The 24185-nt window shown below is 45.3% G+C and overlaps 1 protein-coding gene and 1 long non-coding RNA gene across 2 annotated transcripts in view; one reads left to right on the top strand and one right to left on the bottom strand.

Moving 5' to 3' along the window:
- Positions 1-17105, bottom strand: part of LOC144389991 (uncharacterized) — a 38780-nt gene extending 21675 nt beyond the window's left edge. Inside the window, exons 1-3 of the long non-coding RNA XR_013454037.1 lie at positions 16688-17105; positions 11243-11413; positions 611-735 (exon numbers count right to left, since the gene is read on the bottom strand). This is a non-coding gene — a long non-coding RNA (uncharacterized LOC144389991). The remainder of the gene's footprint in view (positions 1-610; positions 736-11242; positions 11414-16687) is intronic.
- A 54-nt stretch (positions 17106-17159) lies between these two features.
- pex2 (peroxisomal biogenesis factor 2) lies at positions 17160-24185 on the top strand. Its single transcript, XM_040167636.2, has 2 exons — positions 17160-17262; positions 22698-24185. Exons 1-2 carry the CDS (start codon positions 17259-17261, stop codon positions 23660-23662), a joined length of 969 nt encoding a protein of 322 aa, XP_040023570.2. The 5' UTR covers positions 17160-17258; the 3' UTR covers positions 23663-24185.

Raw genomic sequence — 24185 nt, 5'->3', positions numbered from 1 at the left:
GTATAATTTAGTGACACCCTATAAGGAGGTGTGGGAAGGCCGTAAAAAAAACTCTCCCTTTTAATCCCGGTCGGCGACGCCATGTTTGTTACCCGGGGCTCTGAGATACGCCGGTAATTCATCAGCCACGCCTCGGCCTCCTGTTAGACCCGGCTGCACATGGAGCGCTCCCAGCGCAGCTGCCAAACCCATATCGTAAAGGAATAAAATAGAAACAAGGCTTCTACGCCACTCAGACAGGTTTCTAAACTATAACGAGCGTGCCGCGGAGAAATTCCACTCAACAAGTGATTTCATTGCGTTAAGACGGAGGTGACAAAAATCTGCCGGAAAGTTAATATTTAGTTTGGTGTTCACGTCAGAGGCTCACCTATTTGAGGAACACCTTGATGTAATGGAAGTCAGTCCAAATACATCCGTGTGGAGGCAATGTACTGTATTCACAATTCAACTCGAGAAAACACAGGAAAGACTTTCAATGCGTTTGATCGTTTTAACCGAGAGGCACAAGTCTGAGGGCTGGACAATATCTGGGTGACATTTTTTTGGAGCGATCCTTTTAGTTTATATTTGGTATAAACTAAAAACAGAACAAATCCACTTGGATTACCTTTTGTTTCTGTTGGAAAACGTCTCTGGGCTTCCTCTCCAGATCAGAGATTACCGTTTCCTTGGCTTGCAACTGGATTTCCAGGTCTTCCCACTCCGATGGGATCTGGACTGGGGGAACCAAAACTAAAGCAGAAAGAGGGACAAAAAATGAGGGAGAGAAGGATACAAGGCCCATTAAATCACCAAAGAACAGGTATAAATTGGTCACCATTCCAATAACATTCATACACAGCATTTGGCCATCAAATGGCTCAGCATGAGACACTCAACTAAAACCTGGAGAACCTTGATGAAAGTTTCTTTTTAAATGCTCTCAAAAATAAAATAATAATAAATATATAAGCAATGTGCCGTGTGCATCCAGTGTAATGTGTGTATCAGGAAAAAACAGTAACGCAAAAGCAGTAAAGAGATGCTGAGCCTGGTGAAATTTCTCCTCGGTGACACCAACTGGAGCATATATGTGACTGTCTGTGTGTCTGTGTGTGTGTCTGTGTGTGTTTTTCCCAGCGGTGAAAATATGTTAACTCTGCCCAGACACCTTCTGAGTCACCAGTGACAGCTGTCACACACCCAAGATGGAAGGAGCGCAGGAAAAAAAGAAATCACACACACACACACACAATTTTATATTTACCAGCCTCATGAGAGGAGTTATTCTGAAGAAACTTTGCGCAGATTAAAAATGGTAAACTCACATTTGATCAAGCGTGTCTACGCGTTCGCACCAAGCGGGGAAGGAAAGGCAAGATTTGACAAAAGTGACATGTGAGTGGATCGAGAGCGCCGAGAGTTAAATCTTTCGCTTCAGGAAAAGAAAAAAAAAGAAAAAACTTTTCAGTCAAATGGAGTAAAAGCCACAGAGGAGAGCGAACAAACTGACTTTAGATTACAGTCTGTTTCTGTGTCTAGAAGGGAACGGGGAAGAGTGCGTGCTGCTGTTCTGTCAATTCACTTGATATTTTCATTCCAAACTACACTGTTTCTTTGTTGTGAATTACCACTTTGTTGAGCATTTCACTGAGAAAGCTATTAAAAAAAAGAATGTACAAATGGGTGTACTACTAACTATACACAGAAGCCTTTATGCGAATATGAATGCGTACACATAGATGATTTCTCCCTAAATAAATGCACAAATATCAATCTAAACTTTTACAAAGAATGAAAGTATTATTTTAGCACTGGTTCGATGGAATGCAGAAGCCTAGTAAAGTAAATTTATGGATCATTTTTCAGAGATGTATGGTCTAAAATTGAAGTTGAAAATCATAAGAACTTTTTGAAGGAAAAGTAACTGCAGTCCATTTCCTCCCTATTTGCAGGGTGGTGGGTTTAGAGCGCTGTGTGTGTGTGTGTGTGTGTGTGTGTGTGTGTGTGTGTGTGTGTGTGTACGGTCGTAGCTGAGATTAGGAGTCTCATTTTGTCCTGGTCAGTATTCTTTTTTTTTTTTAAACACACAAGAACAAACAGACTGAAATAACATGTAGCCAACAAAGATTAAAAAAATATATATATATAATAATATTTTCTACCCCATTAATGGAGAAAAACGGGTTCATTACAACAGAGATGGACTGTCTCGTAGTTTTTAAATTTAACTTTTATGAACACAAATACAAAAACACATATACAACACATTCTGACCTGCAACAAGTCTGAATGCAAATGTATTAACTCCCTGCATGTGATGTATGTATGTATGCACATTTCAGGATTCATTATTATGTACGTAACAAATTAGGCTTCATGATTTACTATATTGTTGTGTACAATAAAGCAGTTGTGCTAAACAAATGAAACAGTGTGAAACCAAAGGATGAACCAAAGGGAATTCCTACTAAGAGCCCTAAGTGTTGTTATGATTACTGTGTGGACAAAGAGAGCAGGGCGAGTGAATGTGACTGAGGTGTGTGTGTGTGTGTGTGTGTGTGTGTGTGTGTGTGTGTGTGATATTAAAGCAGGCTCTCGATATCTCAAGCTGTCACTCAGGCCGATTAGGCAAGGCTAACAAAATTAGTCATGAATATGCAGTAATAACATGCAAATTGCCACTCCTTCCCCCTGCCCCGTGTGTGAGAGTGTGTGTGTGTGTGTTGTGTGTTTGTGTGAGCTGCTGTGTGTGTGTTGCCCTCAGGGCCACAGACATTGGCTCCTGTAAACCCAATTCTTTCTACATCATTACAGCAACAAGACATAATTCATAAGAATAATATAAACATGCATGTAGCCTGGCATACACGGACAAGCGCACACACACACACACACACATAAATGCACGTAGGCGCTCACACTCACACAGGATACAGGTACCCTACGCTGGCCAGGGCCAATATACAGCAGCGTTATGTTGCCGGTTTTAAGAGCTCCAGTGCCATATTGTGTGCTTAAACACACACAGTCGTGCATGCGCGTACACAAACACAAAGACGGTAAGTTGCCTCCCCGTCCCCAGGGGGATGTTTGACACAGCCTGGGTGCTGCCACAGCAATTAACCTCCCTGTTAATGAGGAGAGCGCTGTCAAGCAGCCAGATGGCACCGCCTGGCACGTTGCCCCACACACACACACACACACACACACACACACACACGGTTACATGGACGTACAGTGCGTTCACAAGCACACGCACACACACTCCTGTCTCGCCCCAGCTATACAACTAACTGTTGCTGCCTCCTGGTGCCCCTTAATCCCTCCCTCTTTACCTCCCTCCTGCATTGCCCTACCTCCCCCTCTCCCCTCCCTGCCTCCCTCCCTCCGTCTGTGGCAGCTGCTTATCCATGCAGCACTGCAGATGTCACAATTCACCAGCTGGGAAACCAGCAGGGGAGGAGAAGGTTTGAGAGGAGAGGAGGGGGGGGGGGGCGCGGGGCGTTCGTTGTAGCCTCGGATTTGACAGAGAAGACACCAACTGGAGGAAGACTTACTAATTTACTAATTGATTCGCTAATCGATTTGGGAATTTGCGGTGTTCAGTTTAGCATCCTCTGATACTACGTTACAGGAATGTGAGAAGTAGCACACAGTCAGTCGTATCATTATTCATTTGACATATAACTCCATTGATGAGCGTGTGCCATTAGGTAGATCCGAGTGTTAATGAGCGCGGCAATTGGCCCGAGCACGGCCCGCTACGTACGGCTGTCTGCATGTCCACGCGGCAGCCCACCACGCCTGAGTATTGATCAGTTAGCTTGGCCTAATAGGAGAAGAGGAGCCTGACCTGGGAAAGTCAATATGGAGAAAAAGAGACATATCCTCCACACGTCCTGAGAGAAAAGTGGGAAAGAAAGAGAGAGAGAGGGAGGGAGAGAAAGAGAGAGAGAGAGGGGGGGGTGGGAAACACATAGAAAGTGATGTGCATCCACTACTGTAATGGTAGGAAAGAGTCTGGAGACTGTCAGACAAACAGCTGGACAAAAGAAAAACAAGCAAAGCCATGAGGAAAAAAAATAACTTGACAATAATGAACTGCACAGTTTAAATACCGTATAACTTTCAATAACAAAGAAAAGTTTGGAGTTGAATTAGAACAGTTACGCTGAGGGATACTGTCGGAGTTAAGCTCCCAAATGAGAATCAGGATATTCTGTCAAAGCTTTATTTAATTTTTTTTTTCAACCTAACTAACTTTGAGCATTTGACTGCTTTTGGCAAAAGAAAACAGCACTCAAGTTAACTCTAGAGTAAAAACTCTGCAGGAGATTATACGGAGGGAAAATAATTAAAAAATTGGAGGGAGATGGGAATAAAAAAAAAAACTGACACCCACGCACACATCAATACATTGATAGATCAATGTGTGTGTGCGCGTGTCTCGGTACACCATTTCAGTTGAAATATATAAATAAAGCTGTAGATAAACAAAAAAACTGAGCAAATGGGAAAGTAGATAAAAGACTTGGGTTTCACCATGTACACGCACACATGTACATGCACACGCACACGCAGACACCTGGCTGAGTGATGCTACCCTGGGGGGTGGCTTCAATCTGATGTGTTTAATGTTGACGCTGGTGGCAAGAAACACACACACACACACACACACACACACACACACACACACACTCACCCACTGTTTCAACCTGCCTGTCATCTCATTTCATGAGACCTGATTTACTCATTTCATTTTTTCCATTTTTCTTGTTATATGTGCAGCCATTTAAAACGCTCAAGGTGTGATCCAAATCCCCGCGCCTCTGACAGCAAGCGCGCTGGATGAGGATACATCATGGCCCCTCAGTGCCTTTTCGCAGGAACGGCAAAGAAACCCTGTGCAGCCACAAACTCATGTGTGCCCCCGTTGTGCCACGCCACCTTTTCCTGCTTTGCTTGGTGCTTTAATTGGCTGCACTGCAGGCTGTCAAACTACTGTCAGGTTACTTTCTACCGTATTTGGAAGTGTACTTAGTTTTCATATGACAGCTTTTTGAAAAAAAAATTAAAGAAATGGACGGCAATTTCATTATGTTTCACATCATTTTGTGAAATCACACTAAACATTACAAGGGGGGACTTTAGGGATATGGCATTTGTTCTCTTGTCCTGACAGCGTATATTCACGTAAGTGTATGTTAGGAAGTAGTATTGAAACCGTCAATTTACATTGAACTTAATGTTTTATTTGCAGGCTGGTTTTGACTGACAAGAACAGGGTGAGCGTGATTTGACACTGTGCGACTTAAGCTTCAGCAAACAACGGTCTGGTGAGTCCACGTGTCCAGCATGCAAAGTCTAGAAAAGGTACAAATGTATGAGCAGGCCGATTCACATTCAGAAAATGCTTCTTGCATTAGTGTTGTCACAACGTGGGAAACTTAAAATAGGAATCTGTCTTTTTCCAGAGAGGTCTAAAGTAGAAACAGAGCGAGTATTCAGGCGCCTCGGAGCACTGCATGGTGGGATATGTCATATAGGAATTTACATATTGCCATGGGGACAGTTGTGTTTGAGTAACTCCCCGAGGATCCCAAACTCCCTCCAGAGAGACAGACCCCCCCGAGGCCAACACGGTTACCTCTCTCTGCAGCAGAGGACCCGTGTGGTCGATTCATGAAGTTCTTATGAAGAAGCTGTTAGTTATCCAAGTTATTAAACTTTTCCGAAGGTAATAATTGCTTGTTGATGAGAGAAGCAGCTCAGGAACTAAACATCTAAATAAAGAGTGACGTGCTGACTATGTCTATCTATCTGTACCTTTGTGGGACGGGAGACGCAGGTCCAACCAGCTCATCCAGGGAACAAGGTCCTCGGATCAAAGTCAGACACCGCGGCGAGACATGACACGGGAAATTTACTCACACACACACACACACGTGTATTTTTAAAAACGTTATGACAATGTGATGCTTACCGGATTGCTGGAATTTGCCTCTTGACAACCAGACACTTTGGTAACAAAAAAACGACAAGAGACTAAATAACAGCACGCAACTGGATAAACAATTGATGAAAGAAAAAAAAAAGGAAGAAACTTTCTGCTTTGCTCATTTTCAAAACGGGGCCAACGGCATACAAATCACCAAAATCAAATCAAAAAGCTGACAAGATCAAATATAGAGGAAAGGAATCGAAGATGAAATCTGAAATACGATTACTCTAATGACTTAATAATTTGGCCGTCCTCTTGGGGAATTTAAAAAAAAAATACGTTTGACGCAATAGAAGCACAGGATGTCACTTGATCTGAAAGAAGGACATTGAGCTGAAGCAACAGAACACAGTTTGGCTTAGTTAGCTAAAAGTGCACACGCGGACACAAACACACACACAGCGCTCTGTTCCTTCCCAGATACAGTACGACTCCTTGCACTCGGATAACCCCCATCACACTGCCTGTACCTCTCTGTAGTGTGTGTGTGTGTGTGTGTGTGTGTGTGTGTGTGTGAACCACTTGGGTCACAAATATAGTTGTTGGGGTCAGTTGTGCAAAGAGATGAATGGAGGACAAAAAGAGGGCTAAAAAGTTACGAGGACCCGGCTTTTTAATTGCGTGGGACTGTTGAGAAATGGAACTAAACAGACAGGGACAAAAGGGGGGAGGGGCTGGATACGGACAGGGAGATGAGGAGGGAAAGTGGGACGCGGGTTCAGGTAGAGATCACGAGTCGGACTTTCGGAAAGGAGAAAGGCGGCTTTGCGAGAAAGCGACGAGCGACCCGGCTGCACCGGTGAAATATCGGCCACTCTATCGCTGTGGTGACACGGGTCATTCTGGGAAAAGGAAATCAATGCTGACAGCAATGACTCACAGGTCAGCATATGTGCATGTGTGCAAGCGCGTGTGCGTGTCTGCTTTAAGTATGGGCTTTGTTTCAATTATGCATGTGCTACTGTTCGCTACAGGTATGTGCTCATCCGCGTGTTTACGTGAATGCAGGATGTGGGGCAAGTGAGCGAATTACACACGAGAACAAGCAACAGCATCAAAAGAAGAGTACGTGGGGCGGACATAAAGATTGAGTCCATTATGAGTGTTAATAGTTAATAATTAAAAGTTAATAGTTTATGCATAATAATAAAGGCCAACAGACTACATACGACTAGTTGTTTTTTCTGATAAAATATAATAAGATACTATAACGCCTTTAAAATCTAACAGCGTATAAAAATGTGTAGTATGTCCTCTCGTTGCAAAGCGGGTCTGTTTCTCCCCCCCCGAACATAACAACGCACAAAAGACACGTCACAATTTTCTCCAACACTCACCAAACATCAGATCCTAATTCAGCTGCAATGTGACAGTGAGACGACCTGGCACTCGGCGGCCGATACAGGTAGACCGTGTGTGGCTCGGCCGGTGAACGTGTGTGTAACTGTGTGTGTGTGTGTGTGTACGCATGCCTCACACACCCTTGGGTTAGCAGGAGTTACGACCTGCTTACATTATTAAGGTGAGTAGTAGGCTGCGTTGTGTATGCCTAAACAGCCAGTCCATTCATTACAGATGCAATCCCCTAAGTACATGAATAAGCACATGGACTCCCTCGCCCCCCCCCACCCGCCCCCCGCCTCTCTGAACTGTAGAGGAGACAAAATACTGGTGTGATGCAAGGCGCTTTAGATAAATCAGATGCGGGAGCAAATTAATAATAAAGGAATAAAACAACATTAGCTGATTAAGTATGTATGGCAGAGTGGCGGGTGTAATTTAAAAGGCAGCCGGGGTTGAGTGTCCGGAATAAGGTCTCATTATGGATCCCGGTGTGTGTGTGCGCGCGTGTGTGTGTGTGTGTGTGTGTGTGTGTGTGTGTGTGTGTGTGTGTGCGTGTGCGTGTGTGTGTGTGTGTGTCCACCCCGTTGGTAATCCGTCACCAGTGGCCTCAGCTTTATGAAAAGGCCTGCAATCTACGATAATGAGCACAGTGAAGGTTATGACCACGGTGCTCTCATTTGTTAGACGGAGGGCTTACATACGACTGTCCGTTTGGGATTCAATGCTTTCTTTTGATTAGCTGCATTTTAAATGAAATAAAACAATACCAACAACGACTGGCGAGGACATGTGCTCTTAAAGTGGCGTTGAGAATACAGCAGAGTGCATGAGAGAGAGGAAGCGAGCGCATTATGCAGATGTTGCATCACATCTTAGTTCCAGCAAAGTTTTCTCACCATGTTTGGAGACGATACAAGCAGTACAGAGCCTTTCACACAAAAAAGGACATATACAACTATATTATAATATAAAAAAGTGCAAAAGGCCACTGTACTTCGACTGTGAGAAAGAAAGGAACTAAACTCATCGAAGCAACTCGATCACTTCACTTGGTCTCCTCCAACGCATCCTATGCGTTCCTACGTCTCCTTTCCCCTCAGCTCCGTCTCATCCACTTGCCCCCACCCATGTTTATTTTCCATCCAAAAATAGCCGGCCATTTACGCCGTCATGCCATTTTCCCACTCCCCTTCCATTCCTTTTGTCTGGAGCTAGGTCAACCGAAAGCAACCGAGGAGGAAAAAAAAACAAAAAGCAGCGCTGCGTGTGTGCGTGTGAGTCACCAGATCACAACCGAGAGCGAGGAATGAAAAACATCAGACAAAGCGACTCTCGGCGATGACGAACCGCAAGGAACAACGGCAGAGTCTCGTCCTAGTATGTCACGGGCTGCATGTTTACAGTGAGCGTACTAGAAATGTGGACTTAAATCTTGTCCAGCGTGAGCTTGATGCAAGTGTAGAGTGATGCAACCATGACGATAAACAACAAACAAACATCCGCAGCCTTGTATTTAGGGGCTTTTTCTTGTTGGAATGATATTGTATAGTATGCACACACATACACACAAGTTTGGTTTGGCATTCTGACCGTTTCTTACAACATCTTCTAAAAATAATTGTCCAATCTGGGAGTCTGCATATTTAAAAACAGAAATGCAAGACTTGATTTAAACCTTCTACCCTTTCCCAACAAATGCAGCACGTACATTCAGGTCTGTTAAACCGTTGATAAAACCAGAATCAAATAGGCAATAGACGGTTATGTTGGTTACATCTTACTTACATTTCTTATTGTCTCTGTCACACTATAGTGTGGGACTACGCTCTGGTGCCTTTGAGGGGCTCAAGAGTACGGTTTCTTTTAATAGCCAACTCTATAGGTTAAAGGTTTATTTTGACCATACCAGAATTGGTGATTGTTGATACAGTAGTAAAACTAACAGCTGAGTTTGAAGAAAATAAATTGTGACGACCAGGCAGGTCAAATGATGTCTGTTGTCGTGGCTTTGATGAACATATATTGATTGCATGTTGTGCATGGCAATAAATTGTAATAATTATACAAATCCACGTTGGCTTCATTAAAAAAATATATATTCCCCCTCGGCATCTAATGCGCCGGCATTATAAAAGGGAAAACGTCCACCGCGGTGTCATGTTCACGCCGATGAAGATCAGAGCCGGAGTCAATAAATACCTGCGACTACGGCGGAAATTGATCCTTCCTGGAATTCCTCCAAATTGTACCCTTTCCTACTTCATCCACCCACAGTGACAGATGTCTGCCTGGTTTATAGACGAGACAAACCATTTGCCAAATAAACTTCCCTTTTTTTTAACGTACCCTCTGTCCTTTGGAAGAAGCAGCGCTGTGTCAGTGTGCAGGTTCAGTCAACGACGTGCTAACGGGTTAGCATGTCTGGAGCAGGACTGCTAATAGCTTGAAGGGATTTTTACTACATACTATTTTTGCAGTTTATCGATGCGTCATACAGGTTTTCTAAAATGACAGAAAACTCAAACGACGGTTCTGTAGTGCCCACGGGGACGTTTTCAATTTGAGCAACCAAAAGTCCATATCCGATGTTTAAATTACATTAGAAAACCAACAGGAGAATACCAAAGACTTGACATTTGAACCGGGAACTCACGCTTTTTTTAATGTTATACGTGATTAAATGATTAGTGTGCTAATAACATTGCCAGATCAGTTTCCAGCTGCTCGGAAACTGAATTGACTAATTGTTCCATTACCAAATTCACTGAATTTTGTGGGGGGTGGGGGGGGGGGGGGGGGGGGACACATCTATGTTGAGTTTTGTCCGCCGATTTCGAAAACAACATTTGTGTAGTTTCCCAAAACCGAAGCGAAATCAAATAATGAGCGTACAGGATTTCGCAGCCATCCGGGGTATCAGATGGACCGGTTACAGCTCGGGCTGATATATTAACAAAGGTTTACAAGGGCAGAGCGCGACATGCAAGTTTGGCCTTATGGCTGACCTTACAATGCACTTAGTATCCTGTACAGGGAGTAATGCTGCAGCCACTCCTACAAGCCATTTATTGCAGCTAACGACCGTCAAGCCCTCATAAATCAGCATTAGGAACCTCTTTTGCCCTCTCTCTCTCTCTCTCTCTCTCTCTCTCTCGTTTAGTCTCCCCCCTCTGTGGCTGCCTCCTTTTCTGGCAGATTTCTCTCATACGCCTTCTTGTCCTCACCCTTGTCCACTCATTTTTACATTTTACCCGTTTTTTTTAAAGCTGCGACTCCCGCGTGGTCCCACTTCTTTGTCCGTTTGTCCGTATCCATCCGTCTCCGCCTTATTTGGTTTGTCAGGCTCTCCTTTCAAATAACTGCTTCCTCTTTTCTCTGCCCGTCCGTCTTGTCCTACTCCCGCGTTCTCACCTTTTCCCGGCCTTCCTGTTTTTTACGCCCTACTCCTCTTACCCCCCCCCTGCCAGCCGTCCTCTCTCACCACCTCTTTCGGGATAAATTCCTCTCCCTGCAGATAGAGACGGCATCCCTGAGCTGTCTAACCCGGTATTGGCACCTCTATTGATTTTAATTAAGCTAATTAGTTCATCATTTGAAGGCTCAAACAGGGGGGGGGATCCATTATTGCATAGAGGGAGGCTGGCGGGTTAGGGTGGGAGTGGGGGGCACCGGTAAGGGTGGGGGTTAGAGAAGTTAATATGGTAATGAAGACGATCAATTATCACTCACGGCAAAGTCATTAACAACAGCATTAGCATAGTCAACCATCGTCACCCCCTGACCTCCCCTGCTCCCTCTCTCCCTCCCTCCCTCCCAGCTGCTACACAAGCAGATGTGGATGTGCGCGATAGAGGGGGGGGGGGGGGGTTGATGAAGGTCACACAGTTCAGAGACTTGTTTTTTTATGCAGACCTGAATTGAGTTTCCACCTCGTCTCATCGACTGGAGCGGAGCGCTCCCCGGGCTCGGGCCGGTTTGGAGCAACTCGTTTTTTCCTTCTTCACGCTTCTTGCGCTCAAGGCATGAACAAGGCGGCCAGCCGAATTCTGTTCTTCTTCCGTTATCAATAACATTAGGATCTTCCTGAGGGGGGAAAAACAAGGGTATAAATGCATTGGTGACTTGTTCCTTTAATGTGCCGTTTGGTTGAAATGGGTGTGAAGGGCGCTGCTACAGACGGGTGCTCCACTCGACAGGAAGGAGGAGGTTCTCACGAGCAGGGATTAAGTCATCAGACCAATTTTATCATCTGGTTCCTGAGCATTCTAATAGCCCCTGTTCTGTGGTTTATGGGGGTCATAAATAGTCACTTAGTTCACCAAAAAACTGGAGAGACTCTCGTCACAGCTGGAGACATTCCCAGCATTCAGTAAGGCAACGTTGTTGTCGTCGCTTGTTATGACCCATTTGTTTAATAAGACGAAACAAATTGGGCTTCTTGAGAAATGAGGATCGCTCACAAACAAGGAAAGCTCACTAAATGGAATACCTTCACGCGGGCGTTTTAAATATGCCGGCATGGTAACAATTTGAGGACGGTGTGGGAATGGTGAGATGACGAGCGGGCGAGTGATCCTAAATGATCCCTACTGATCTGTTCTGATCTACTCTGATCCCTCACAGTCCCCCCCCACCACCGTACTGCCCTGGAGCTAAACTCTGCGAATTAAAAAAAAATCTACCCAACAGGCAAACATGCACTGATAGATTTAGAAAAAAATATGGAAAAAAGGACTACAAACCAATGTACCGTCTTACCGCTGTTATAAAATATGACCACATGCAACAACATATTAACTCTGAGCATGGATGATTTCCTAATATGAGTCTTATAAAAAGGCAAGTGGCCTTTCTGAGACCACCATCTGGCCAACAAGAGTTGCTCCAGAAGTTGTTCTGTAACTGCCCGCGCGCCCATGACCTGCCTTGAATGACGTACGGGGGAAAAAATATTACTACCGAGATCAATAAAGTGACAATTTTATTGCATTACATGATTACTTATCCTTAAGGTGCCCAAAAGCTGTCCAACACGGGGGAATAAACCAGATGACTGGAAGGAAATGACTATGAGGAAGGTCCCCAGAACTTTCCAAAATCTTTGGGCTCACACAATGCTTTTTATTTTCAACAGAATTAAAGTTCAGCATTTTCCATGTTTTTTTTTTTTTCTTCCCCCCCCCCCCCCCCCACAGTTTAGAGGGCTACCTAATAAAAAGTTATTATTCTCAGAGTCCTGCTGCAACTGGGAAAAACACAGATGTGTCCATAGTGAGCCGTGTCAATGAAAACTACACTTCAGGATGGAAGGAAGCTCACAGAAATCACTCTGGATGTAGTTTTCACCCACAACACTGATGGGCTTGATCGAGTCAGTAGCGTCACATCCAAAGAGGAGAGATTGAATGTATTTTAAGGTGATTCTGCAATGACCTCCGAACTGATCTGAAGCTACGGGTACGGGCGATACTGCCCCGTAACCACGGGTTAAAATAGATATTTAGACCTATTGAGAAAGTACCCGTTAATTCAGGTTTATACTGAATGCAGCTACATCCGTCCGCCGATGGATGACAAACGAACAACAGGCAAATCGCCGGAGTCTAGAAAGGAGAACGCAAGCCTTGGATTTCATGACATTATGACCACGAAACAAACTCTGTTTAGTGTCCATTACAGTTCGACCCTATTGTGCATCAACAAGACCATACACTACGATTCAATCAGACGTTAGCCAAGCTCCTATTACGGAGCTCATTGCATCGTTTACATGGTGGAACGGTCCATAAGTAGCTCTAAATGCTCTTCATTTGATTGGATTTCACATTATGGACATCAGAGCAGAAACACACTGTTGTCCCCCGGCTGTCCTAATAGACTGTTGAGTGAAACAGTCCATTCGTTTGTATTTGTTTACCAATCTAGACCCCGCAAACACACACAGTAACAGACAGTGAGAGCATCGTTTAAGACGGGTGAAAATGGAGATTCTAAAAAGCGAGGAAGACGGATGGACAGCTCGGACACACGGTGTCTCCTTGACGGTCAAGTGAGGCTGCAGCCGTCACAAACAATAACAAAACGGTGCAATTAAATGAACCAAAGGACTCGTTTACATCGTTTTTCCTTTAACTATTCCTTCTTTAACGGTATTTCTTTAGCATCCGCAAGAGCGCTTAATAAACGATCCTCCAATTCAAATCGCTGATAATAACATGTGAGAACTGATCAAGGCCATCGCCATTGTTCAGTACACATGTCTTTTTGCACTGCAGCTTGCAACAACAACAAAGAATAGATATTAGTGAATGTAAAGGCACTTGAGCCGTGCGTATGGAGGAGGAACCGCGGAGATTGTGTTATTTAATGTTGTGTTGCTAAAAGAATGTCGTGCGGATTCAAAAGTTAAAAATGGAAGAAAAAAAAAAAACTAAGAAATGCAAAGCATTGTATTTCAATGATCTTCCTGACCGGCGCAGAGAGCGCACAAAGGCACATCCCTCTGACCTTCTCCGTAATAGCAGATAAGTACTTTGATGGGTAAAAGGCCATAATTTACTTTTCAGTGTTCAAACTCCACTCAGAAGAGCCAATATTGATGGAGACCCGGCCAGAACTGAAATGGAACAATACCTTAAAGTCACCACACCAAGCGGTGATGATGAAAGGAGCATTTTTGCACACAGATTTCTGTCTCAGTAAAGAATTTCTGCTAGTAAAAAAAGAAAAAGAAAAAGAAAAACTGTTGTCCATCCTTGTCCCAGTTGCTCTTCTACGTTATTATTCTATGCTTATCCTTCTTTGTATTAAAAAAAATTAGGGATTTTCATGTACTCAACTCTTAAGCACATGAAAACTTTGAGATGTGTGAACAAAGAAAAGGAAAAGACGTCTCTTTTTTTATTCATCGTTTTCTCTCGGTTGTACAAATCCATCCGTTTTAATGCCCGCTTGATGTTTTCATATAGATTTGGTGTATGAGCAGACGTGTCATCCTATTGACATATGCTTTTCTATCCATCCATCATCCAAAACTGCCTAACTTAGCCTGTGTGTGTGTGGGGGGGGGGGGGGGGGGGGGGGGTCGTTTCCCCTGATCATTCTGGAGGTCAGCGGCGGCAAACTGCACGGTATGTTTTACTACTATTGCCATGGCGGGTGTTTTCGTAGCTAATCAGTTACAATATGAACGTAGTTTCTTTAGACTTAGAAACATGTTCTTCTCTAAGGCTAAGAGAAAGAGAGTTTGCCATCTCCTCTGATCTCTAAATGTAACTACACCCTCTTGGCAAATCTGTTTTTTTTTCAAGTTGACAGAAGTGAGATGCATAATTTCCCAAAGAGTCATCAAATGTCAAAGTGAAGTCAGCTCTCACTTTGACACACAGAAAAACAAGCACTACACGCCTCCGACGACGACGACGGCCTCGCCAGGGAGGCATGAAAGCTCCCAGACAAGCAGGGTAACAAAATAACAACATTTTATCTTGGATTTTTATTTCTTCTTCATCAAACTCTTGTGTCTTTAGGAGAGTCCCACACGAGGAGAGGGGAAAATCAATAGTTTGTGACAAAAACACACATCTGACCACGACGGGGAGAAAGTGTGGTGATGGGCAAATGTGCTCAGCCTAAAAAAAATAAATAAAACGAACACGTCGCCTTTGAGGGAAGCGGTGTACAACATGCAGGATATCAAAACAGACGACGGTCCCTCATCACACGAACAGCCGCTCCGTTGCCTCTTGTGGAACATATTCACCTGCTCTAGTCATGGTTTGGTTTATTAGGGGTCACAGCGACCTCAGAAAGATGTCATTTCCTGACTGTTGCAGCGTTGTGTCTGGAAGAAAGCCCGTTCTCGGTTTACATTTAATGCTTTAGAAAAGAAAAAGGTCACCTGAACTTGCTCCACCGACGATATCATGTATCAAATCCTCACACTCCTTCGGTGCAGTCTTTCAGGGTATCGCACCTTTTTTGTTCAACGACTAAAACACTTGTTTCTTGAAGGGATTGTGGAGGCTGGTTACACATACAATGATTAAAAAAAGGGAGTGCCGCTGCATTTCAGGATGAGGAGCGGCTGTACGTCTGTGTTCATGAAACGTCCGTCCCCTAAAGCCAAAAAAAAGTCACCATGGTCCTCTGGTGCACAATACGACACCGATGTGACTTCACCAAACATTGTAGTCACAAAGTAGCATTCAAGGGTTGATACTGCATATATGGGTGTGAAACAGAAAATACCTCTGTTATGTATGACCGCGGCATTTTGGGTTATAAAAGATGTGAAAGCCACCGGGGGCCACACCTGCAGCATCACGGCTCACTGGTTTCATAGGTTGCTTCTTGATTGGTGCTTTTTTTCAGCTAATTGCTAAAATATTTTTATTGGTAACCGTTTTCTTTTGTTGATTTAATGAATTTAGTTGTGTATCATATGTTTCTCGTTGGTATATTCGATTTTATTTGGTTTACGCTAACTTAGCATAGCACAGCCCCTGGTGGGTTCTTTTGTGGGCCCAGAATTCTCTTCCACACATCATGTTAATTGATTGCTAAATGTTTATGTGATTAAAAACCCTCCTTTTGAAATTCCACCTGAGGCTCCTCGTGCCTTCCAGCTCGGCCCCTCACACTGATCACTGCCGTGAAGCATGAGCGTAGAAATGCTTCATGCGAATTCTATAATCGGGAGGTTGTTTTAACATGTTAGGAAACATCATAAACGGACAACGGGTTCATGGATGAATGGGCTGTGCGTTTTCAATGGACAAGCTTTCTGATTAATTGTCCACATCATCCTTTAGCATCGGGGAGCTCCTGAGTTCCAAACACATAACCTTGTTACGCCGGCCCGCGACTGGGGCCCGGCTGACCGAAAGCCATCTCCGAAACCTTGTTACACTTGCTTTGATGCACAGCCCGGCTCACGCAGGCTACATTCTGCAGCTAAACGACGTCACATGACAATCCGGATGATTAGAAACCTCGCTTTTTTTTTAAAAATATGAATGTGGATCCGTGTTCCTGATCCCTGCCGCTCAGATGGAAACATAATGCAATTTGCCACCTGTTACAAGTGCTGCGGCTTTATGAAAGCGCCCCTGCGCTTCCTCCTGTCATTTGTCCGACGGGACAGAGGTCATCTGCTCATCCCGAGTCACGGTCGGGACAGGATGCTCTTTGATTTTTATTGGGAGGGATGACGAGCTAATGACAACAGATGCAAGAAGAAACGTGCACTTCCTGTGGAGACCATTTTTTTTTCAAACCATAGTTCACTTGAGCCAAGAATACAAGCTGCAGTGATACAGGCTGGGAAGTAACCCAGGTAGAAAGAAACCAACTCACCTGTTGCAGGTCCTCTGCTCGTGCTTGTACAAGCTGTTTAATGTCGTTTGTCTCCATCCCAGGATCCCGGATGTAACCATCATCCGCTCAGTGGAGGGAGAGGGCAGGCTCGGGATATCCCGACCCTCGTTATGTTGTCCTTTCGATTATGCTAAATTGTTTGCATGGCTCGAAAAAACTGGAGTTTGTGCACAGCTTTATCATATAGGTTCATTTGCCACAGTTGAGTAACTTGAACCAAGACAATGCGCGACATTTTAACCGCATGTGTGACATTATCTGTGATAATCTATGTGAATTACCGTGTCTTTACCTACGACTTGGTCGCTATGAAACGTTAGTACAACGAATCATGAGTTATTTCTGACCGACGCTTCACCGCTTCACCATGCCGTTTGCCGCTACGATGGCGCTGTGTGATCTGATTGGCTCATCTGCACCATATGGGCTTCTTAATCGTGACGTAGCTGCAGACCATTGGTGGGTTTTCCAGAGAAGGCGGGGCATATCCGCACAACCCGGATATGCGGGGTGTTTTCGTCTGATCAGGAAGGATTGGCATTGAACACAAATGGGTAAATATAACTTCTTTGCGTTGTCTGGCGAACATTAAGGCGTGAATAATGTATCTTACACATCCTGTTATTCCCCCAGGAAAGCTTAAATGCGCCACCTCTTCATTTTAAAGACTCGTGGAATAATATCACCTCGTTGTTGTCTACTGTCTGTCATGTGTCTCCGGAGCTTATATTTGTCCCCCATCACCTGCAAATTTGCTTTAAAAATCAAATCGATATGGATGTGTGTAGTAAATACAACTATTATAAAGAGGTTTTCATCATTAGTCAGGTTGGTATATTTGCAACCTGCAGCCGTGAATATTGCGTCTTACTGCTCTGCACGTTATTTTATTATTCCACTAAATAAATAATCAGTGGCAGAGATCAAAACCTTCCACCCTGCAAATCAAGGTAAAGTTGATGTTATTGATTTCCAAGAGACTAACGTTACTCACTTCTCTCATCCTAATCATTACTTTATCTCTCTCCTTTCCACTGGCTTTGACTGCACTTGCACCCTCCGCCCCAAACCTAATCCCCTCTGTGATTATCACATGAGGCTTTGGCCTCCTTATCAAAATGGAGCAGATTTGAGTTTTGTTGTTGTTAACGACTGATGGGCATTGGCTTTAAAAAATAAAATAATTAAGAAACAATGTCATAATGAGGAGCATGGATTAAAGTATAGTCATTTGGCTCCAGAGCTGAACACTTTGTATAATGAGGGTGTTTCTGAGGGAATCGCTGAAGTGAAATTGCGCTGTGATGTCACTCGGTCATGAGGTCATTTTATGCAGTTTAAAAGATGAAGGGAAGTGATGAAGGCAGGAGGGGATATTTGTGCACTCATTCGGAAAGAATTCCACCCTCCAGAATTAACTTCATTGTTTTAGTCCTTGAAGGGAACAAAAACCGTTATGATGGCACATGTAACGGTCATCTCTGCTTCCGACCAACAAGTTATAGGATTTTATTTGGATTATTTCCATTTTATAAGCTCCAAAATGATCTGTCCTGCTCTAGAACCAATGCTTATCAGACCTATAGGAAATGCCAGACCGTTGCAGTGTACTCAAATAGTTACATTTAGCTCTATACAATAACATATTATCTCCAAGTATCAGTATTGTTCATATTTACAGTGCACCTGCACTTGTGTGTGTATATTTTGGCTGGCAATGTTGCCAAGTTGCCTATAATATGTTGAGATGACACAGGTACAGTTTGCAGAGGCATCGATCCCATTCTCCAAATTCAGCCATGTGTGTATATATAACAGAGAGGTTCCTAAAAGAAGGGTCTGTACAGTGGGTCCTCCTGCAGTGGGCTTCACCTCTGTTAGAATCCCCCCTCCCCCAAACACTCAATTTAATTGTTACACAAATTTAACAGAAAATGACTAAATGTGTTTCATTTGCGTGAGGTGAGGCCACAGAGCTCTCCGTGACTCCGAAGAAAGACACTTCACTTCTCATTTATTAGCTGTTCTACTTTTTCTTTCGCAGTCATTGTGCCTCTGCCCTTTGAATCTTTTATTACTTTTTAATTTATTTATTTTTTTTGTTAACAAATGCCTGTACTTATTACTCACACAGCCCCAGCATACTCAACCTTTCTACTCATGAAATCAATTAATTCTCTTAAATAATTTACCTTCTGAGCAAACCAGATTAAGCAGAGCAGATTTCCCCCTATGCCGGACGAGCTGTTCCGACTGATGTGTATTTTCCTTGTGTTCAGGCATTAACTCGGCCCTCACCCCCGAGGAGTCTTGGGTGATTACAAAAAAGGGGAGCGCCTTGATAAAGCATTAGTGCGCGGCACGCACACACACACACGCACACCCACACAGCCTGAAGACCCCTCTCCGCATTTGAACGCCATTCATTTTTCATGAAACAGACTCATAACAATTAGTCTGGGGACCGCCTGGGCAATCTTAGCGTCCCCGTAATGCCTGTGGTCTGCTGTATGACATCACTCTCTTTAAAAGTTCTAAATCTGACATTCTCATCCGTTTTCACAGCGAGGACATTAGAAGGCCGCGGCTAATAGGCCTGCACTCGTTCCTGGCGAAAGGAGGGCAATAAAGGGAGGGAGGGGGAGAGAGTGGGCGGGGGGGGGCGGTGAGACCGCAGTGCTCTGAGAAATAGCTTCTATTCACCAGAGCTTTTACGCAAATTAATTTACATGAGCAACACAAGAAAAAAAGTAAAGTTTGTAATCCGCCAAATTCAGAGCCTTGTTTTCCTGCTACGAGTCAACGTTCACGCAGCAACTATATCATACTAACAACCACAGCAGTGTGCAGAGGCATTTCAGCCCCACGCCTTGATGGCGACCTCGCCACACGGCGTCCAAACGGCGTGGAATGACAGCCCCCCCCCTGCATCCCTCGGTCTTTAGTCCCCTTACACTAAACCCCCTCGTCCCCTCCCTGGACACCAAAGCCAAGGTCAAGAAGAAAGCGCAGCCTTCCTGTCTCTACGGGCTGCTCACCGGGCGCCCGCACCTCGGAGGGGCCGCGGACGCCGCAGGAATGTTCCCTCCTCCTTTTTTTTATTTTTATTGTGAGCGTCAGTCCCAAGGTCGTCTCCGAGGGGGAGGTCGGTGCTTATCTCTTTTACCCCCTCCTTCCTTTTTCTTCTCCTTTTAGCTTTCTTTGCCCCACCCCCCCCCCCCCTCTTCACTGTATCAGCAGACAGTAGTTGAGAGCTCGTGGCGGAGGGGGTTTCGCAGCGCGACGCCCTGACGCGTGTGTGTCTCTTTTGTCCGTCTTCCTGTCATTACAGCCCATTGTCTGTTTTCCAGAGGACCCGGTGCAGCTGCGAGGCTTCAGCCCGACGCGCCGTGCGCTTTTGTTGCCTCGTCTCTCCTTCGCCTCGCTGGTCGTGGCCCCCTTCTTTTGCCTCCAGGCGGTGTTCGGGTGTGTTCCCTCGTAGATTGGATGTCGTCGGCGTCGGCGTTGTTGTTGTTGTTGTCTGCAAGCTATGGCCGCCAGCCCTGAGTCAGTGTGCTATCTTTGTTCTGACAACAAGATGCACCGACTAAGGGAAGAGGTAGAGAAGAAAAAGAAAACCCATCCAACCTGAATCAAAATACCCTTTTATTATTCTACAGTTCTTAAACAAAAAAAAAAAAGAAAGATTTTCTGTTGGTGTCCAGCGACCGGTTGTCGTTTTGCCGAGGCGGCCTTTTCTGTCCCCGTGTCGGTTTGTCGTCTGACCCACGGGACAATTATCAAGTCAATAAATCGCATGATGTGTGCGCGGTTGCGGGGGAAGAGCCCCGTCTGCTGCGCGCGGCGGCCCCCTCCATCGGGCGCCACGCCGCCGCGCTCTGCAAACACTGACATCGACTGTGACTTTTGGCCATTACATAAGGAACATGGATTTCCAGCCGTCCGCGGTCGGAGCCCTGTAAATTCAAATGCTTAATTTTTATAGGCAGCCTGGCATTGACTGAAGTGTCCGCTTGTTATGTATTTGGCAAGTGCTGCGAGTCTGAAGGGAAGCCGTCAATAGCAATCCCAGCTATTGATATGGCAGCGGGCAGGAGATGTTACTTGGCCCCCGACTCTCGCATCCCTCTGATCCCTCTACATCATAATTACATTAATATTGACAGACCCTTGACAATAGTCACATTACTATTGATAGGTGGCTGTCAATACCGTGTTTCCCCAAATAAAACATATTCATTCATAACTTGTAAACTGCTCGATAAAAGGCTTTGAAAAGAATATTGGACCCGGCCGGGTTTGCTCTCCCTTGAGAGGGCTGCTGCCGCTGTGACGGGGGTTTCCGCCACCTGCCTGAGTGAGTGTGTGTGTGTGTGTGTGTTACCATGCACCGATAGATTCATTTAGCTATGTGTGAGCGCTCTGCATAGATCAAGGCTACCCGTGAAGACGTACGTAGTCACACACACACTCACGGGAACATAATCTCCATCAAGGGGAAACTTTCAGATTAAGCTAAACAAACGGAGCCTGTTTATTGGTTGCATACACAGTTTGACTACCTTTTTATTTATTTATTTTTAAGCCAAACTCCACTTCCGTCACAGGCGGAGGTTCTGGTGGCTAAACATGGCAGCATTTCAAATGCAGCTCAATGAATTTGTCACACCTGCTTACTTCAGCGTGAATTCACTCTTTTTTTTTTTTTTTTTCATTCATTTGCTAATTCTAAGTTATTTGGACGGTGTATCCTGGCTCTATTGAAACATCATGAATACACAGCTGGTCCTGTGCGCCACGGTAAACCCCAGCATTGCCACCGCATATTTAAATGCTTTTTTTTTTTTACCTTCTCGAGAAACGTCTAAAGTGACCATCATCTCTCTCCCTTTCTGTCAAAACTGCCATATTTACCCGGCTGAAATCTCTTTTAAAGCCTCGTGACAAATCCTGTTCAGAGAGACACAAAAGCCACTGTCAGAAAAAGGCCTCTCTGTCTCCCTCTCTCTCTCCCTCTCTCTGTCTCCCCTTGCCTTAGTTAGTCTCCCACTTCTTAAGCGTTTCATTTGAGGGAAAGGGCAGATAAAACCGGGGGGGGGGAACTGAGCAGTTTTGGAAACGCATGCAGCCCCGACTGCACAATGGCGGGATCCCGTATGGAGTCGACTCTGGAGGGAGGAAAAATAGTTCCACATTTGGCAGATGTTTACGGTGTACCAGAGACTGTGCCGTTAGCCTAATCCCTAGTGATGTGATTTGTACACACACCCCCCTATCTCCAGAGGGAGCCGGCACCGAGAGCCCCCGAGCTTCGCCCCGTGTGTGTGTGTGTGTGTGTGTGTGTGTGTGTGTGTGTGTGTGTGTGTGTGTGTGTGTGTGTTGGATTGTGTGAGTTTGTACACCGGAGAGAGCAGTCGAAGACCCCCTGCTCCTCGGCATTGCGCAGCTCAAAGGTTGCATTAAGGACGGGTTTTACATGTGAAAAGTGATTTCCTCTCCTATGTATGAAGAAGAAATAACCCTCCTAACAGGATGGGCCTCACCTCCAGGGCCTCGTTCCTCCCAATAACCAGGTTGTCCTTTTAATAGTTGTCCCTTTGTACACAGTTTGTTCATGTAGCTGCTTTTAATAGGTCAGTATGGAGTTGCCAGTAGGTTTATAGGGTATATAACAATGTAAAGTCACGAGACACTATTCTTATTCCTATTAATACTTGATCATCGGCATTTTTTGGAGGATTTTAATTCACTATTGTTGAAGCTTTAGCCGATATTGCGGATACTTTTTTACTCTCCAGTTTCATTGGTTAATGATAAACTTGATTACTTATGTGGATTCCCGCATGAACGATGAGTTTATTTTGTCAACAATCACCTTTTTGTGTGTGTGTTTAAACTATTATGGCATCTACATTTTTTTTTTTTTATGTTTGTGTATTATTTGAGTTAGCAAAATAGTTTATCACACTTACACTTCTTTTTCCCGCAGCTTTGGAAGGCGAGGGCGGCGTGAAGCGATCTGCTCCGGCGGTGGATGCCGGCGCGCAGACCCCAGTACTGCGCATCAGCCAGCTGGACGCCCTCGAGCTGGACTCGTCCCTGGAGCAGCTGGTATGGACCCAGTTCTCCCAGTGCTTCCACAACTGCCGCCCGGGCCTCCTCACGCCGCTGGAGCCCGAACTGAAGGCTCTGCTCCATCTGCTTCTGTGGCGGTTCACGCTTTATTCTCGCAGCGCCACCGTGGGCCAGTCTTTACTGAGTCTGCGCTACCACAACACCCTCTCCCCGTCCCCCCGCTACAGACCCCTGTCCCGCAGGCAGAAGCTGGGTCTGGCCCTGCTCACCGCGGGCCCACGCTGGCTCAAGGAGCGCTCCCACGGCCTGCTGCTGCGCCTGAGCCCCGGAGGGGCCGCGTCCGAAAGGGACGGCGGTTTGCTGCGCAAGATCCTGAGCCTTGTTTCTGGCGTCGCGCAGCTCGCGACCCTCCTCAACTTCCTCGCGTTCCTGAGGAAAGGTCGGCACCCTGCGCTGGCCGAAAGGATTGTGGGAGCCCGGGCGGTTTTCAGCCAGCCCGACGTGGCCCGGGACGTCACCTACCAGTACATGAACCGCGAGCTGCTGTGGCACGGCTTCGCCGAGTTCCTCATCTTCCTGTTGCCGCTGGTCGACACCAGGAAACTGAAGGCGGCCGTGTTTTCGGTCGTCCTGGGGGGAGACGGCGGCGACAGGGCGGGGGCGACCGGCGGGCCGGGCGCTTGGAAGGAGTGCGGGCTGTGCGGGGAGTGGCCCACCATGCCCCACGCGGTGGGCTGCCGCCACGTGTTCTGCTACTACTGCATCAAGAGCCACAGCGTCGCAGACGCTGGCCTCACCTGCCCCAGATGTGGAGCAGAGGCGGGGCGGCCGGAGCCGGTCAAGATGGAGGTGGAGATGATTGGCGGAGCAGTGATTTAAAGGAGCTGTCATGAGTTTATTTTGTCAATTTATACCTGCACATGAATTAAACTGAGATGAATAATTAAACTTTTTCATGTAAGAATATTTTGTAAAGACTGAAGTATATTAAGACATAGTCCATATATTCGCGAGGTCGTCGTGTGTGAGTTCATGACTGGACTTTCCTGAACACACATAGAGATGCTATGTTTAATATATGTGTGCATATATTGACAATTCTCTGCCCCTTCCATTTCTCCAACTGGACTTTGGACAGAATTATTTGTCTTTGGTGCACTGGACCGACTACAGAGAACCACACAGCATATATTTGATGAGTGAACATGTTGATTTATGCTCCTGTGTGTGTGTGTGTGTGTGTGTTGAAATGGGAATATTTGTTCTGATGAAAAATGCAGAAAGTCAGCTGAATTAATAATGGGAGGAATTTCTGATGCCGCTCATCATGGCCAAATTAGCATTTGTTGTGTATTTTGTGCCTAAATAGTATTTCAACATCATTAAAATTGATAGAGTGCTA

The sequence above is a fragment of the Gasterosteus aculeatus genome, chromosome 21 (genome assembly GCF_964276395.1).
Source record: "Gasterosteus aculeatus chromosome 21, fGasAcu3.hap1.1, whole genome shotgun sequence".
In the NCBI taxonomy this organism is placed as follows: Eukaryota; Metazoa; Chordata; class Actinopteri; order Perciformes; family Gasterosteidae; genus Gasterosteus; species Gasterosteus aculeatus.
The sequence above is the reverse complement of the archived record's forward strand: the minus strand, read 5'-3'. Positions and strand labels throughout refer to the sequence as shown.